This window comes from Rhinolophus hipposideros (assembly GCF_964194185.1).
Source record: "Rhinolophus hipposideros genome assembly, chromosome: 9".
In the NCBI taxonomy this organism is placed as follows: domain Eukaryota; kingdom Metazoa; phylum Chordata; class Mammalia; order Chiroptera; family Rhinolophidae; genus Rhinolophus; species Rhinolophus hipposideros.
The window spans coordinates 24,287,957-24,302,140 of NC_138055.1; the positions used below are offsets into that span (position 1 = coordinate 24,287,957).

The 14,184-nt window shown below is 49.5% G+C and overlaps 1 protein-coding gene across 1 annotated transcript in view; it reads left to right on the plus strand.

Moving 5' to 3' along the window:
* The window catches only part of CLSTN3 (calsyntenin 3), a 26,737-nt gene extending 12,606 nt beyond the window's left edge, over positions 1–14,131 (plus strand). Inside the window, 11 exon segments of the mRNA XM_081061216.1 lie at positions 253–266; positions 268–411; positions 548–566; positions 569–597; positions 599–696; positions 4,984–5,210; positions 5,513–5,683; positions 6,517–6,662; positions 6,901–7,036; positions 12,676–12,878; positions 13,121–14,131. Coding sequence (XP_080917342.1) covers positions 253–266; positions 268–411; positions 548–566; positions 569–597; positions 599–696; positions 4,984–5,210; positions 5,513–5,683; positions 6,517–6,662; positions 6,901–7,036; positions 12,676–12,878; positions 13,121–13,261 — 1,328 coding nt within the window. The 3' untranslated portion in view covers positions 13,262–14,131.
* The last annotated feature ends 53 nt before the right edge of the window (positions 14,132–14,184 follow it).

A 14,184-nucleotide genomic window follows, 5' to 3' on the forward strand; every position in this document is an offset into this window, starting at 1 on the left:
TTCCTTTCCTTTCCTTTCCTTTCCTTTCCTTTCCTTTCCTTTCCTTTCCTTTCCTTTCCTTTCCTTTCCTTTCCCTTCCCTTCCTTTCCCCTCCCTCCCTCACTTCCTTCCTTTCTATCTCCTTGTCATTTTCATTCTCAAGACTCCAGCTCTTTCTCTCTTTTCCCTTTCTCTCAGCCCCTTTTGTTCTTCCATCCCTCCTGTCCTCTCACCTCCTCTCACCTTCTGTCCACCCCTGTGTTCCTTCCCTAGGAGACCCCATGCTGAATCCACCACTACTTCCATGGCTACCTGGCTGGTTTCAGCGTGCGCTCAGGCCGCCTGGAGAGCCGCGAGGTCATCGAGTGCCTCTATGCATGTCGGAGGGGGCTGGACTATAGGGATTTCGAGAGCCTGGGCAAAGGCATGAAGGTATAGCCCCTTCTTCCAGCCCTTTCCTTCCGGGCATGCCCCCTGTCCCCTGCCCGAGTCCCATCTCTCTACCTCTGCTCCTTTCCTCTCCTGCCGTTTGGGCCTGCTCTCAGCTGTGTCTGTGTCTGGGGCCCAGGTCCACGTGAACCCCTCGCAGTCCTGCTCACCCTGGAGGGGGATGATGTGGGAGACCTTCAACCATGCCCTGCAGCATGTGGCTTACATGAACACTCTGCGCTTTGCCACACCTGGCGTCAGGCCCTTGCGCCTCACCACTGCTGTCAAGTGAGTGTGGGGTGGGGTGGGCAAATCACAGAGCAGTGCCAGAATGTCAGAACCCCTTGGCCTTAGATGTCATATAGGACTAGGCACACCTCCCTCATTTTATGGGTGGGAAGATTGGGGCCCTAGAGAGGACACTTGACCTGCTCAATTGATGTAGTAATGTTGGTAGAAGAGCCTGGACTAGACTCAGATTCCCAGAAACTGATTCATTACTCTTTCCACTGAGGCACACTTCCAGGATTTGGGGTTTTAATCTTCTCTTTGCCTCTATGCTGATATGTAAAGTGGGTCAGCCAGGAGAGCTGACATTAATCTGACTCAATATTAATTGCCTGGAAGATATTGGGCAAATAGCTCTAGTTGCTTCACCTATTTTAATCTTGATTCATCAAGCTCTTGCAAGGTCAAATTGGATGATCTAAGTCTGGGGGCTGACAACATGTATCCCTAGGGCCAAATCTGGCTGCTGCCTGTTTTGGTAAATAAAGTTTTGTTAGAAAACAGCCATACCTGTTCATTTGCATATTTTTATGGCTGCTTTCCTGTAGTGATGGCAGGGCTGGATAATTGGGACAGAGACTATTTACTGTCTGGCCCTTCACAGAAAAGTTTGCTGACCTTTGAATTCTAAGTGGCATTATTTTGAATTCTTTAAAAGAAAAAGTGTACATTACTTCAAGGTTTAAGTATATTAGGTATTTTAAAATACAGATAATTGAGAGGTAATGAAAGCATAATAATTGCAAACACAGTCCTATTACTGGCCTTTTAGCATTGAACAAATGCTGTAAAACAAGGATAATAATAGAATCTAACTCATGGAATTGTTATGGCAATTAAGTGGTATAATCCAGATCAAATGCCTGGCAGAGTGCCTATCAGCAAATGTTGGCTCTTATATGAAAGCGGTTTTCACCCCTTATTGTGGTTTATGGGACAGTTTGTAGGAGATACTGCCATCTAGTGGACAGATTACACAATGTAAGAGTCAGGATTCCTGAGTAAGCCTTTCCTTCTCCCGTACTCTGCCTCAGTTTCTCCATAAGCATATGAACATAAACATCTCTGACTTGTCCCTATGCTGGGAAGGGTGGGTTTTATTTATTTATTTATTTATTTATTTATTTTATTTATTTATTTATTTTAATGAGGGCGCAGCTCACAGTGGCCCCTGTGGGTATTGAACTGGCAACCTTGGTGTTGTCAGCACCACACTCTAACCAGCTGAGCTAACCGGCCACCTCGGGAGGGGTGGGTTTAGAGAGTAGAGGGCTCTGAGTGCTAGACAGTGACTGGGCATGGTTATCAGGTCTCACAGTTAGAGGTGTGGAAGGCAGGGGTAGGGGCTTCTAGGAACTGGGCTGTTGGTCCACGGTGTGGTCGTAGTGTGATCATGGTGTGGAACTGAAGGCTACAGGTAAAGGAGGTCACACCGGTGCAGATCAGAGCTGAGGACGTGCCCCACCATGTTCTAGTCAGAACTCTGATTGTTAAAGTCTATCATCTGTTTGTGAAGGGCTTATTCCTGCTCAGTCTGCTCAGGAGTGCATTAGAAGGGAGGGCTCTGTCTTTTAGCTTAGGGTAGAGCACTGCAAGGGGCGTCCCACAGCGGGAGGAGGTGATGTCATCTGCATCTCTCCCACCTGTCCTGCTCAGGGAAGAGGTTTATCCCAGGGCTGGGGACTGACTTTGGTTGCTTCATACAGGGAAGTGGCCCTATTGTTTTCTTTCTGAGGTTAGGGAAGAGAGGGCTCTCATTTCTCTATTTCTAGGGTTACCTTGTGGTAGGGCTACCCTAATACTTCCTAGAGGTTGTGGGAGAAAATGTAGAGGGTTGTGTGTATGCTAGTGAAACAGAGAGAGACAGATACCTATTAGCACCTCCCTTTCTCTGATGCATATTCTTACCCTAGTCCACGTGGCTTCCCTAACTTCCAATGCCCAGTTCTTGGACCTCTGCCCATTTAAAGTCAGATTTATGCAACTCTTCAGTCAATGCAGGTTTTGCTCAAAGTTTTATTTGTTTATTTTTTTAATTTCTTTCTTGGAAAGCCCATCTACTTGTGGCATTAACCCCAGAACAGAGGCTACCACAGCCTTTTCTCTAGTTTTGTCCTTTTTCCATAGCTCACGAATTTCTATGTGCTTGCTATAACCTCTATTTAGAAGTTCTGCCAGCACCTCAGACAAATGAGCTAAAGCTGAAATAGTGAACTTGAATGCCCAAACTAGCCTCTCCACCCGAATTCTCTATTTCTGTAATGGTGTCTCTGTCCTTGCAATCACCCAGGCTTGAAACCTGAGTCATCTTGGATTCCTCCCTGTCTTTTGCCTCCATGTCCCATTCGTTGCCAGGTCCTGCCACCTAGATACTGCCACAGTGCCAGTATCTGTTACTTCTTTGTCCATTTCTACTGTTATGACGCCAACCCAGGCTCTTATTACCTCTCATCTGGCCTATTGCAATAGCCTCCTAACTTGTTGACCCATCTCTAGTATTCTAGAGTATTCTATCTTCAGTTCACCCTCCACCCTGAGGCTAGGTTAGTGGTCTTAAATAGAATTCTCTCCTTGCATGTCTCTGATGAAGGAGACATCAGTGGCTTCGTCTTGCCAACTGCACAAAAATTGCACTCAAAGCATTCAACCATCAGGCTCTGCCTTTCCTGCCTTATGTTCCTCTACTCCCCTGAGTATACCTACCTCACCTTCTGCTTAGCGAAGTTGTCTCCTCCTTGAAAAGCTGGCTAAATTGCTACTTTTCTTGGTGGTTCTTACTGTCCCTTGCCAAATGGCCCACTCCCATCTTAGCTGGAAAGAAGCTCTGCCTGTCTGAACTTGCATGGTTTTTGGTTTGTTACATTCACGTGTTGATGATCACGTTTTCCCTTGTTTTAAGGTTTGTATGCCATATCTAATCTCTTAACTAGATCATTAGTGCCTTCAGGTTGGGGCCAGCGCCCTGTTGCCCTCTGCGTCACTTTGGATTGCTCATTGAAGTCGGAATCTTGGTTGGAGCTTGTGCTCCCAGGGCCAGCTGGGATTGTTTTCCAAGAGGCTTTGATCTGGGCCCCTCTGAATGACTGTGCAGATTGTCTTGGGCCCTATTCCTTATGGCACAGGGACTCAGCAAGCCATTGGCATTGGTCACCACAGGGGCTCTGAGCTCATCGCATCTGCTGAGGTTACCCTTCTCCCTTTGGCTCCAACAGTCAAGCTGGGCATGCTCAGGAATACTAATAATCGTTCTCTCAGCAAAATCAGTTCAGTTAGCACAAGCAGATGGACCATAGGTCCTGCCTCTGAATTAGCAGCTCCCTTGTGAAGACTGCTTATTCAGGGGGACACTTCTTTGTAAATGAATTTGACTCATGCAAACCCAAATGGTGGCTGTGATGTAATGGAAGGTCATGGACTTGGAATGAGAAGAATGGGTTTAAATTAAGATTTGACTAGGCCACATATTTCTTATATGGCCAGGATGTTTGACCTACAATATTTGGTTTCTTATTCCTGTTCTCCAGCATTGAAATAAAGTTAAATGAAATAATATGGGCAAAATGCATCATAAACCAGCAGGTGCTATAAGAATCATTATTGATTAACAAACGATGAGGCTAGAGGGGGCCCTGAGAGTGTGTTCCTGAATGGCTGTGCTGTTGATTGGTTCGGCCTGGCTGAGTTCTCTAGGGAGAGTTTGTCCTGGCTCCAAGATCAGTGAGGCTGCATGGGAAGGTGGCTGCAGGTCCACGATGGTCAGATTAGCTCACCTACCAAAGTGTGTTTCTCTGGTATTAAAGGGAGTGAATGGAAGACACACCAAAGAGGAGGACATCCTTTGATAGGCCCCCACCCCCTTTTGTTGTTAAATATTTTTCGGCATATATTTGCCAGATATTGTACTAAACACACTTAAAAAAAAAACCCTGCTAGGTGAAGAACTGTGTGTATATACATTTTTGTAGGCTTAGTTTGTAAAATACCGTTTGACAGATGTTCCGTAATCTTGGGTAGGTCTTTGATGACATGGTCACCCCTATAGGTCAGGGTTGCCTGACCTTCTGTCCCTGATCTTTTCTGCAGTGACATCCTCCCAGGAGAGTGTATCTTCTCCTCCAGCTTTGCTACTGGGGGTGGTGGTGGTGCAGAGACACTATCCCTCTTTTCTCCCCTCACCCTCCCTGACATAGGGTACTCTATGACATAAGCCCGGAGGGATGAAACAAATATAGATTATAGGAGAGAGGGAATTGGGGTCACAAATTCCCCTCTTTCCTTCTCATGTAGGTGCTTCAGTGAAGAATCCTGCGTCTCCATTCCCGATGTGGAGGGCTATGTGGTGGTACTTCAGCCTGATGCCCCCCAGATCCTGCTGAGTGGCACTGCTCACTTTGCCCGCCCAGCTGTAGACTTCGAGGGATCCGAGGGGGTTCCTTTGTTCCCCGATCTTCAAATCACTTGCTCCATTTCTCACCAGGTGGAGGCCAAAAAGGATGAGAGTTGGCAGGGCACAGGTAAGGATGACCCCAGACAGTGATATCATCTAAGAAGGGGTATCTGCAGAACCAAACTGAGAGGGAAAACCTGGGGCTGGATGTGCGAGAGTCACTTCATCCTGCATTTGCTTGACTAGACCCACTTACCAACAGGAAGGAGAGCCAATAGGAGGCTCATGGGTGTACAGAAATTGTTGGATAATGATGTTCTTGAAAATAAAGCTGGCTGCTCTGAGGGAATGACCCTGGAAGGGGAGGAAGAGTTGCCACGAGGTGGACCTTCAGTTCTGACCCAGATCCTGACTCTCTCTCTGATCCAGTGACAGACACACGCATGTCGGATGAGATCGTGCACAACCTAGATGGCTGTGAGATTTCTTTGGTGGGGGATGACCTAGACCCTGAGCGGGAAAGCCTGCTCTTGGACATGGCATCCTTGCAGCAGCGAGGGCTGGAGCTCACCAACACGTCTGCCTACCTCACCATTGCCGGTCAGTGGGGCCTAAAAGCCTATTCTCTTTTTTGTGTGTGTGCTCCTCCCCATGATCAAATACTGGAAAATCCAGAGGGTCCTCCTTCCAGGCCCAGCTATGTGGCCAAGTGCCATTTTGTACTTTCCTAGCCTGGAAGATCCTCTGGCTTCCAGATTGTTTCTAGAGCAGGTGTGCTGGAGTTTAGGCTCCAAACTGTCCTTTCTCCCTGCTTCTCTCTACAGCCTGGCCCACTCCCACTCCTCCTTTGGCTCAGCCTTCTCTCACTAGCTCTCTAACCCTCTAGGTGTTTGGTACCAGCTGTCTTCTCAATCTTCTATCTCAATAATCTTGTGTATACAGCATAGCTTTAAGTTAGGAGCTCATCTCTTAATGAATAGTGGCAATGATTTGGTAGCTTCCAAAGGAAGCCTGCTCTTCTCCGAAAGAACCTCCATAAGGGAGGGGGGGAAATAATGGGCATAACCAGTTCTCTCCTATTTCTGTTCCCTACCAGAGCTTCCCTGATGACTTCTGTATTTCCCCCTCTCTCCATTTTCTTCCTGCTTGTCACCTCCCTTCTGTGTCACAGGGTGTCCTTAGTTCCTTCTCTCCATCTATACCCAGAAGCCATAGAGTTATTAGAGAAGGGCAGAGCAGGAAATGCAGCCTATCTCAGTCAGTCAGTGTTGGGTGCAGGGCGGAGAGGAGCATCTCTTCCTCTTAGAACTTGGGTCTCACCCCTGTTGAAGGGTGGGACAAATGCATTGTAGGCTGGTGGGAGTGTGGGCGAGAGAGTCCAGCCCTGGACATCTTTGTTGGCTCCCGCACTGAGCTGCTTCCTCGTGTCCCAGGGGTGGAGAGCATCACTGTGTATGAAGAGATCCTGAGGCAGGCTCGTTATCGGCTGAGGCATGGAGCTGCCCTCTATGCCAGGAAATTCCGGCTTTCCTGCTCAGAAATGAATGGTCGTTACTCCAGCAATGAATTCATCGTGGAGGTACCCAGAGAGTCTCCATCCTTCCACAGCCACCCCCCCACTGGCGAGGAGCCATGGCAGAGTAGACTGAAGCGGATAGGTGGTGGGAATGGAAGTTGGGAAGCAGGATGGACTCCTGGACGTGGTGGTGGATGGGGAAGAAGAAGTAGCTGTGGAGCAGTGGTTAAAAGATGGCTCTGGGGAGGAGGAGTTGGATCTGGGGAGGAGCGTGAATGCTCACCATGCCCTCTCTCCTTAGGTCAACGTCCTGCACAGCATCAACCGGGTTGCCCACCCTAGCCACGTGCTCAGCTCTCAGCAGTTCCTGCACCGGGGTCACCAACCACCTCCTGAGATGGCTGGACACAGCCTGGTCAGCTCCCACCGAAACTCCAGTACGTAAGGTTTCTTGGGGCCAGATGGGGTGGGCAGGTGGCAGGAGACTGGACTGGGCAGAGGTATCCTCCCCCTCCACCACTGGGAGGAGAGGATGGGTGGGGCAGTGGGTTCTGTCCCCTGTGGTACCTGACTTAGTTGTCAACTGTATTCCAGTTTCTTTAGTATCTTGGATCATTAACTTTGCCTCGTGAAGAACACGAGCCTTGTGTCATGGCAGGGGACGCTCCTGCCTGGAATCACTCAGTCAGTGTGGGGTTTAGGCAAAGCCTTTGCTGTCCCTGCTGCCCTCCTACAACAACATCAAGTTAGCCCTGGACCTGGCTCCTCAGTAGTGAAGCTACTAAGTATTTATAAGCATTTACTGTGTTCTAGCACTGTTCTAAAGTACTATTAGAAATATAAAAGAATTATAAGATATAGTCCCTATCCTCAAGGAGGAAGTTGACGCTATTATTACATGTGTGATTATGTGCTATCTATAAAGTCATAAGACTATTTCTAAAATAAAATATGCAAATATGCAAAGTGTTACATCCAGATGGAGTGCTGCCCTTCAAAGCAATCTCATTTCCTGGCCTTGGCCCTTCACCAATGACACAATTTTTTTATTCCCAAGTTAAGAGTTGCTTAATTGTAAAAAAAGTAGAAATAATAAGGATAAAGAAGAGAAATCAGCTATAATTCCATCACAGAGAAGAAACAATTGTTAATATGATTTATTATGTGCCAGTTTTCTTCTATGCCTATTTATTTTCCTTTTTACAAAGTTCGGATCCAGCTCTTTTGTAACCTGAAATTTACACCTAATATTATTATTAAAAACTGCAAAATGATTCTGATATTGCTGAAAATTATTTTTGGAATCCTTTTCAAGAATTGCTTTTGAATCCAGCTTATGAGATGCATTTATTTTATTTATTTTTGGGACACAGCTTGCTTTTGGCCTAGTTCAGTATTACCCAACTTCAGCACCCACTTTTGTCAGAGTTGGCGCTGGATGTCATTTTACTTTGTTAAACATTAAACCCACTCTCAAAGGCCACAGATTTGTCACTTTTGAAAAAAGTCAAAAAAGTCAAAAGGCCTTGAGGAGTTTCAAGAACGCTTTCTTGGTGAAAGAGGTTCATGGTCACCAAACACTATTCTGAAACTACAGCATTCACTTCAATATGTGTAATAATAAGAGTAGCAAGGACATCAGTGTGTGCTAGACACCATACTCATGGGCTTTTACACATATTAACTCATTTAGTCATTACAAATAACAAATGAAACAGTTACTAGAATTATCCCCTTTGAAGGCAGGGAAATGGAGGCCAGAGAGGTTAAGTAGCTTTTCTGAGCTCACACAGCTAGAAAGTGGTGGACTCAGGATTCAAATCCAAGCAGCAGGCTTCTGGAACCTGTGCCCTAACCATTGTCTTCCATGCCCTCTCCATTTATGCTTGATGTTTTAAAAAAGTTATTAGTGTTAATACTTTAGAGTTGCACCCAATTTGGGGGAGCTCCTGAGGGATTCCCAGGGCTGCTTTGACTAAGGCTAGCTCTCTGGTGCCCCCAGGGACTCAGTCTGGCTTCCTCTCCTTAGGCAATGGCCACTACTACACTGTTCTTTGTGTTTCCTTTTCCCTGGGACTGGCTCCCTTCTTTCTTTGCAGAGGTCTTTTTAAGTGTTTTACTGTAACTCCTTATAGCGGAGCAGCTGGAAGTAGGGACGAGGAGGGAGTACAAGGCATAACCAAATAGCAAAGCTTCCAAGAGGCTTTGCTCGATCTTAAGTTGGTAGAGACATGTGAGTGAACTAAACCTGTTTTTTGTTAAATAGACCCTTGGGGCCAGCTTCTAGCTTCTTCTCATGATTCCCTAGCTCTTTCTCCAGTTCTTTCCCTGGGAATCATCCCACTAAACCTCATCTGGGTTGGATACTGGATCCTGCTATACAGATTAGGCTCAGGGTAGATCCGGATTTCACTGCTGCTGGGCCCGGTGATATTCTCAGTCTTTGTTCTCTCTGGTATGAGGTGCCAGGGGAGGGAGTCCCCCATTCTAAGTACTCAAGAGCTTCCTCTCCTCAACCTCACCCTCCCAGCTACCTGGGGGTGCTCTGGTTTTGTAAGTGCTGCCCTCACTTCATCTCCCCTTCCACTGTTCTGAGCTGATGTCCCGGCCAACCACCCTTCTTCTGAGATCCCAGCTGAGAGCAGCATCCTGCTTTTGCTTTTTCCCTTATTTTGTCGTGAGTAGTGTGCAGAGTGCCACGTTCACCTGAGGGCATTGGGGATTGACATCTGCTGAGCTTACCAGGAGATCCACTTCATAAAACCTGGTCCATTTGCCTCCTTAAGGTGGTCTTTCCCCTTCCCCTCCCAACCCCAAGAGTTGTGTTCCAGAATTATGGCCTTGCAATTTCAAATTCCTCTAACCATGGGGAAGCAGTAAGAGATACCATTTCCTCCAATGGGACAGGAGGTTCATTTGTCTGAAGTGCCTCATTGCATCAGAAAAGAGAGATCAGTGTGAAATGGGCTAGTCAGGGGATGCTTTGTGGTGCACGTAGAGTTTGAACTTGGACCTTAAAGGTAGAAGGGATTTTGGATGGTCGTGAGAGAGAATGAGAATTTGAGAATTGGGGGTAGGTTGTTGGTATGAAGTGATTATGGTTAAGAAGAATAAGGTCGTCCGAGAAGGGTGAGACAAAATGATGAAGGCAGTATTTATCTATTCATCCCAAATTTTGGTGCACATCAGAAGCACCTGGGGAGCTGTAAAACCTCTTGGTGCTTAGGTTACACCCCATACCAGTTCAATCAGAATGTCTGGGGGTGGGAACCAGGCATCAGTGTGTTTCAAAAATGCTTAGGTGATTCCAATGTGCAGTAGAGCTTGGGAATAATGTCCCTACTTTGTCTCCTACAAGGCTTTACAGAAGACCTACAGTGCAATAGGATAAAGGTAGAAAATGAATTAGGAAGTGAGGAGGAAGGAACAATGATGAAAGAAGAATAAGATGAAGCCAGGGAATAAAGTCAGTTCATAAAATACGTACTGAGAGGCTGTGCAGTTGCTAGAGTGGGCCAGAATTTTGACTGAGTTTCCTTGTAGCTAAAGGTAAAGGGAACCTGATCAGTTATGCAGGTCATTTGATAGGAGCCAACTAGGATTTCAGGAGAAGCCCTGGGACAAGGGCAGAAACCAGTCTCTCCCAAGGGTCTTCATAAAGGTGGCACCATGCAGGGTTGTGGACAGGCCCTGCACCAGTGTCCTCACTGTTGATTGAAACTAGTTCACATGGGCCATTTGCTAAGATACCCCTTCATGTTGACTATGGAGGTCGTTCAAGGCCAGAAGTAACTGGTCGGATTTAACGCAGTAAGAAAGGTTGACTGTACTTCTTAAGCTCTAGATTTTTGTCTGTAGCTAATTTAAAAATTCTTTCATCTCCCTGTCCTCCTGGCTCATTTTAAACTAATTAACCATGCTTTTTGGCCTACAGATAGAGTGTCTGCATTTTGTCTTTCCTGTGGTCGTTTCTTATTCCTAGCAATCAATTTTTTATTTTCTTCACCAGGCTAGGGGCTCAGAGGGACAAATGTGTTTGATTAAGGCACAAACCAGAAGTTTTGACTTGTCCTGTTTGTGCCTAGAGCAAGTTCACCTGCTGTGGCCTCCACTCTGAGAGCGAGGTCTCCACTTCTTCAAGAGCCTGGGCTTAGCCCAGGGGCATTGTACTGGTGGAATCACTACCCCCTGATCTTGCCCATTGACATGGAGACCTGGGAGGGGCTATGTCGTGCAGAAAGGTCATCTCTGGCCCCCTCTTCCCTCCTCCCCCATCCCCAGGCAGTTGAGAAATGCTAATCCAGCCAGGCCCATCTCTGCCCTGGAGCCAGTGCCCAGGGAGCCTGCCTGCCTTGCTCAGCAGAATCAGCCCTAGCTGTTGAGTGGCCCCAAGTGGGCTATGGGTCAGGTCAGGATGGGGACCAACTTGGCAGAGAGCCATTAGGGCGGCCTCACGGAGGTGTAAGGCTTGTGTGCCTGCTCAGGCAGGGCATTCTCCTCATACCTGGTTGGCCCTGGCTTGTGTGGCAGCTTGCGTGCTGCCTGCCGGGGAGAAAAGGACTGTAGCAGTGTGTGTGGGGCTCCTGTGCTTTGTGCTTCTCTGTGCTCTGCTCTGTCTCTTGACATGTGAGTTTTAGAGGCTGTGGGTAAATTTGGGATTGGGAGATATATCTGTGATCTGGACCATAATGTGTGTGTGTGGGGAATACATGTAACAGTCCCATAGCAATGGGACTTCCCAGAGTCTGAGTCTCACGGAGTCTCTGTCGTCAGGTGAGCTACTGTGCATACAAACGGCAGGCTGGGGTGTACACCATGTGGGGTGTAGTGACCCAGCTTCCTGTGAGGGCTCTAGGCCTGGGGGTGCATATGTGGGATCTCTACCTCCACCTGCTGTCCCTGGGGCTGTGGGCTCTTCTGCTTTGCCTCCTCCTGCTTCTCCGAGGGCTGTTTGTGTGTGTGCAGGAGGGGAGTAGAGCTGTGCTCAGGGCTGGTCGCTCTGTGGCCCTCGCAGCACACGTCTGTGGTGTTTATGTCTTCCTTCAGGGGCTTGCCTGGTCTGCCCAGCTGGCAGGGAGCTGGGTGACGCTGCACCTATGGCTCTTCTCTGCCTTACTGGATGTCCTCAGACACATCCCATTGATCCTGCTGTGTGAGCAGGCCGCCAGGTGGCTGGTGCAGGCAGCTGTGTGGGCTAGCAGAGGCCTGGCTCGGGTGCAGGGTGTGGTAAACTTTGTCCAGCTGTGTGCCCACACGTTCTTCCTGGGCATGTTCCTGTGCATGCATATCTGCTTTGCCGCCATCAGCTCTAGGGTCCGTGTGAGAGTGCACATGCCCTTTAGTGTCTCACTGCCCTTCATGGTCCATGCTCCCCTGAGCCTGGGCCTTAAAGTGAGGCTACAGGGCCACAGACATGACAGGCCCAAGGAGAAGGTGGGTGTAGCTCGGGAGGAGATACGGGAGGAGCAGAAGCCTCAGATGTCCAGGAGCCCCAAGCCCACAAGGAGAAGGGAGGTGGCACCGAGCAGGAGTGAGCTCAGTCCAGGTGGGTAAATGAAGGGGCTGCTCTTTGCCCCTTGGACCTGTCCCCAGCCTTGGGCATTCTCTCCTCCTGCACCATCCAGCCCCTGTGGCTGCCTCTTTCTTTCCCCCACTGGGCACTGGGCTCCTTGCTAAGCCGAGTGGTCCCTGGGGAAGACACAGACAGGATGATGTAGGCACGTTCCAAACCTCTGCCCGCTGAGAATAGGGCTGCCTCTGACAGCATTGGGCTGGGAGCCCTTCTCCTCCCCTGCCCTTGCTCCCCACATCCCTCCCTCCCTCTGTCTGTCTCGCTGTCCCTTTGTCCCTAGCAGCAGCTGCTGCGCTGCCCCTTCCTTCCCGATGTCTGGTCTTTCCTGCTGGGGCTCTATTTATCTTCTAGCATCTACAGGGTAGTCCCCTTTTCTAGGCCATCATGGATCCTATCTTCTCTTCCTCGAGACTCCCTTTGTCCAGGACCCCTTGTTCGCTCCCCGTGCTGAGGCCCCTCAGGTGGGCCTGACCACGGTCTCCTCACTGCACGTTCTCCCCACAGTGGTCCCCAGCGCAGCGACTCTCATCATCGTGGTGTGTGTGGGCTTTCTGGTGCTCATGGTAATCCTGGGCCTCGTACGAATCCACTCCCTTCACCGCCACGTCTCAGGGGCCGGTGGGCCCCCAGGGGCCTCCGGTGACCCCAAGGACCCTGACCTCTTCTGGGATGATTCAGCTCTCACCATTATTGTGAACCCAATGGAGGTGAGTGGCCCTGAGGAGTGGGGAGGTGTGAAGGGTCAAGATTCGGCTGGAACACACACAGCAAAGACCTCTGAGGAGCGGCTAGGCTCTGGGCACAAAGCTCTGGGTTGAGTCGCCATGAGCAGGAAGGAGAAAGGTTTGTGTGGGGGAGGAGGTGGGTAAGGAGACTTGGGGAGCGTGGCCCCATAAAGCGGCACTGGGGTGTGTGCAGGCTGCTGAGTCTCTCTTCCCCCCTTCTCCAGTCCTACCAGAATCGGCAGGCCTGTGTGGTGGGGGCTGCTGGTGGCCAGCTGGAGGACGAGGATAGCAGTGACTCAGAGGCAGCCGACTCACCCAGCAGCGACGAGAGGCGCATCATTGAGACCCCGCCACATCGCTACTAGGGCCTATGCCCCCCCCCCAACAGAGAATTCTGCCCTGGTGAGACAGAGACACACCCCTGGAAAAAAGAGAAGGACATTCTCAGAAAAGAGACAGCAAGAGGGAGAGAATTTGAGTCATCCATTAATCTCAAAATCCCAGTGAGCTCCATTGGAATCCGCTTGCCTGCCCCCTCCCCCCACCCCTCCGTCCGCCCGCCCTCCTCCCTCCCCAGCCCACTTCTCTCTCATGCCTCTGGGCCCTTCTTTCGCTGGTGTAGAAGACTTTGGCTGCCTTTTTTCACCCCCACAGCAGCCTTCCTCTTAGCTCACCCATGTCTCTGTCTCTCCCTGCACCAGCTATGTGCTGTACTGGGGTAGGGTGTTACTAGCATTGAGAGCGGCCAGGGGTGGGATTGAAGGAATCCTCTACGCTGCCCTTTCCTACTCTCCTGTTCATGAGGCCTTCCTCCCCCCAGCACCCTCTGAGGGGCCTTCCTGCTTCCCTTCTGATCCCTCGCCTCTCTGTCCATTTCACTCTGGGGACCCCTGCTTCTTCACCGTGCCCACTTTCCTTCCTTTGTTCTCCTCTTTCCCCACCTGCCCTTGCCTGACTGCCCACAGCCCCTGCCCCACAGCCACAACGTGACCTTGCTGTGGCTAGGTTGTAGGGCTGGGAGTGGGCATGGGAGCCCCAGTGTATTATATATAATGTATATTTTTTCATGTTGTCGTGAGTGCAGCCCCTGTATTCCGTGTGCAGCTCACAGCCTTGTGTGTGTGTGTGTGTGTGGCATTGTCATGTCCTGGGGTGGGGCTAATGGGTATGGGTATGGTGAGGGAGGGGACACACCCGAAAGTTTTCAAATAAAACAACCAGAAAAAAGCTCTGTGAGCTGCCTCCTGCCTGCCTGATCCCATGTGGGTGCTGTGTGGGTGTTGGGCCC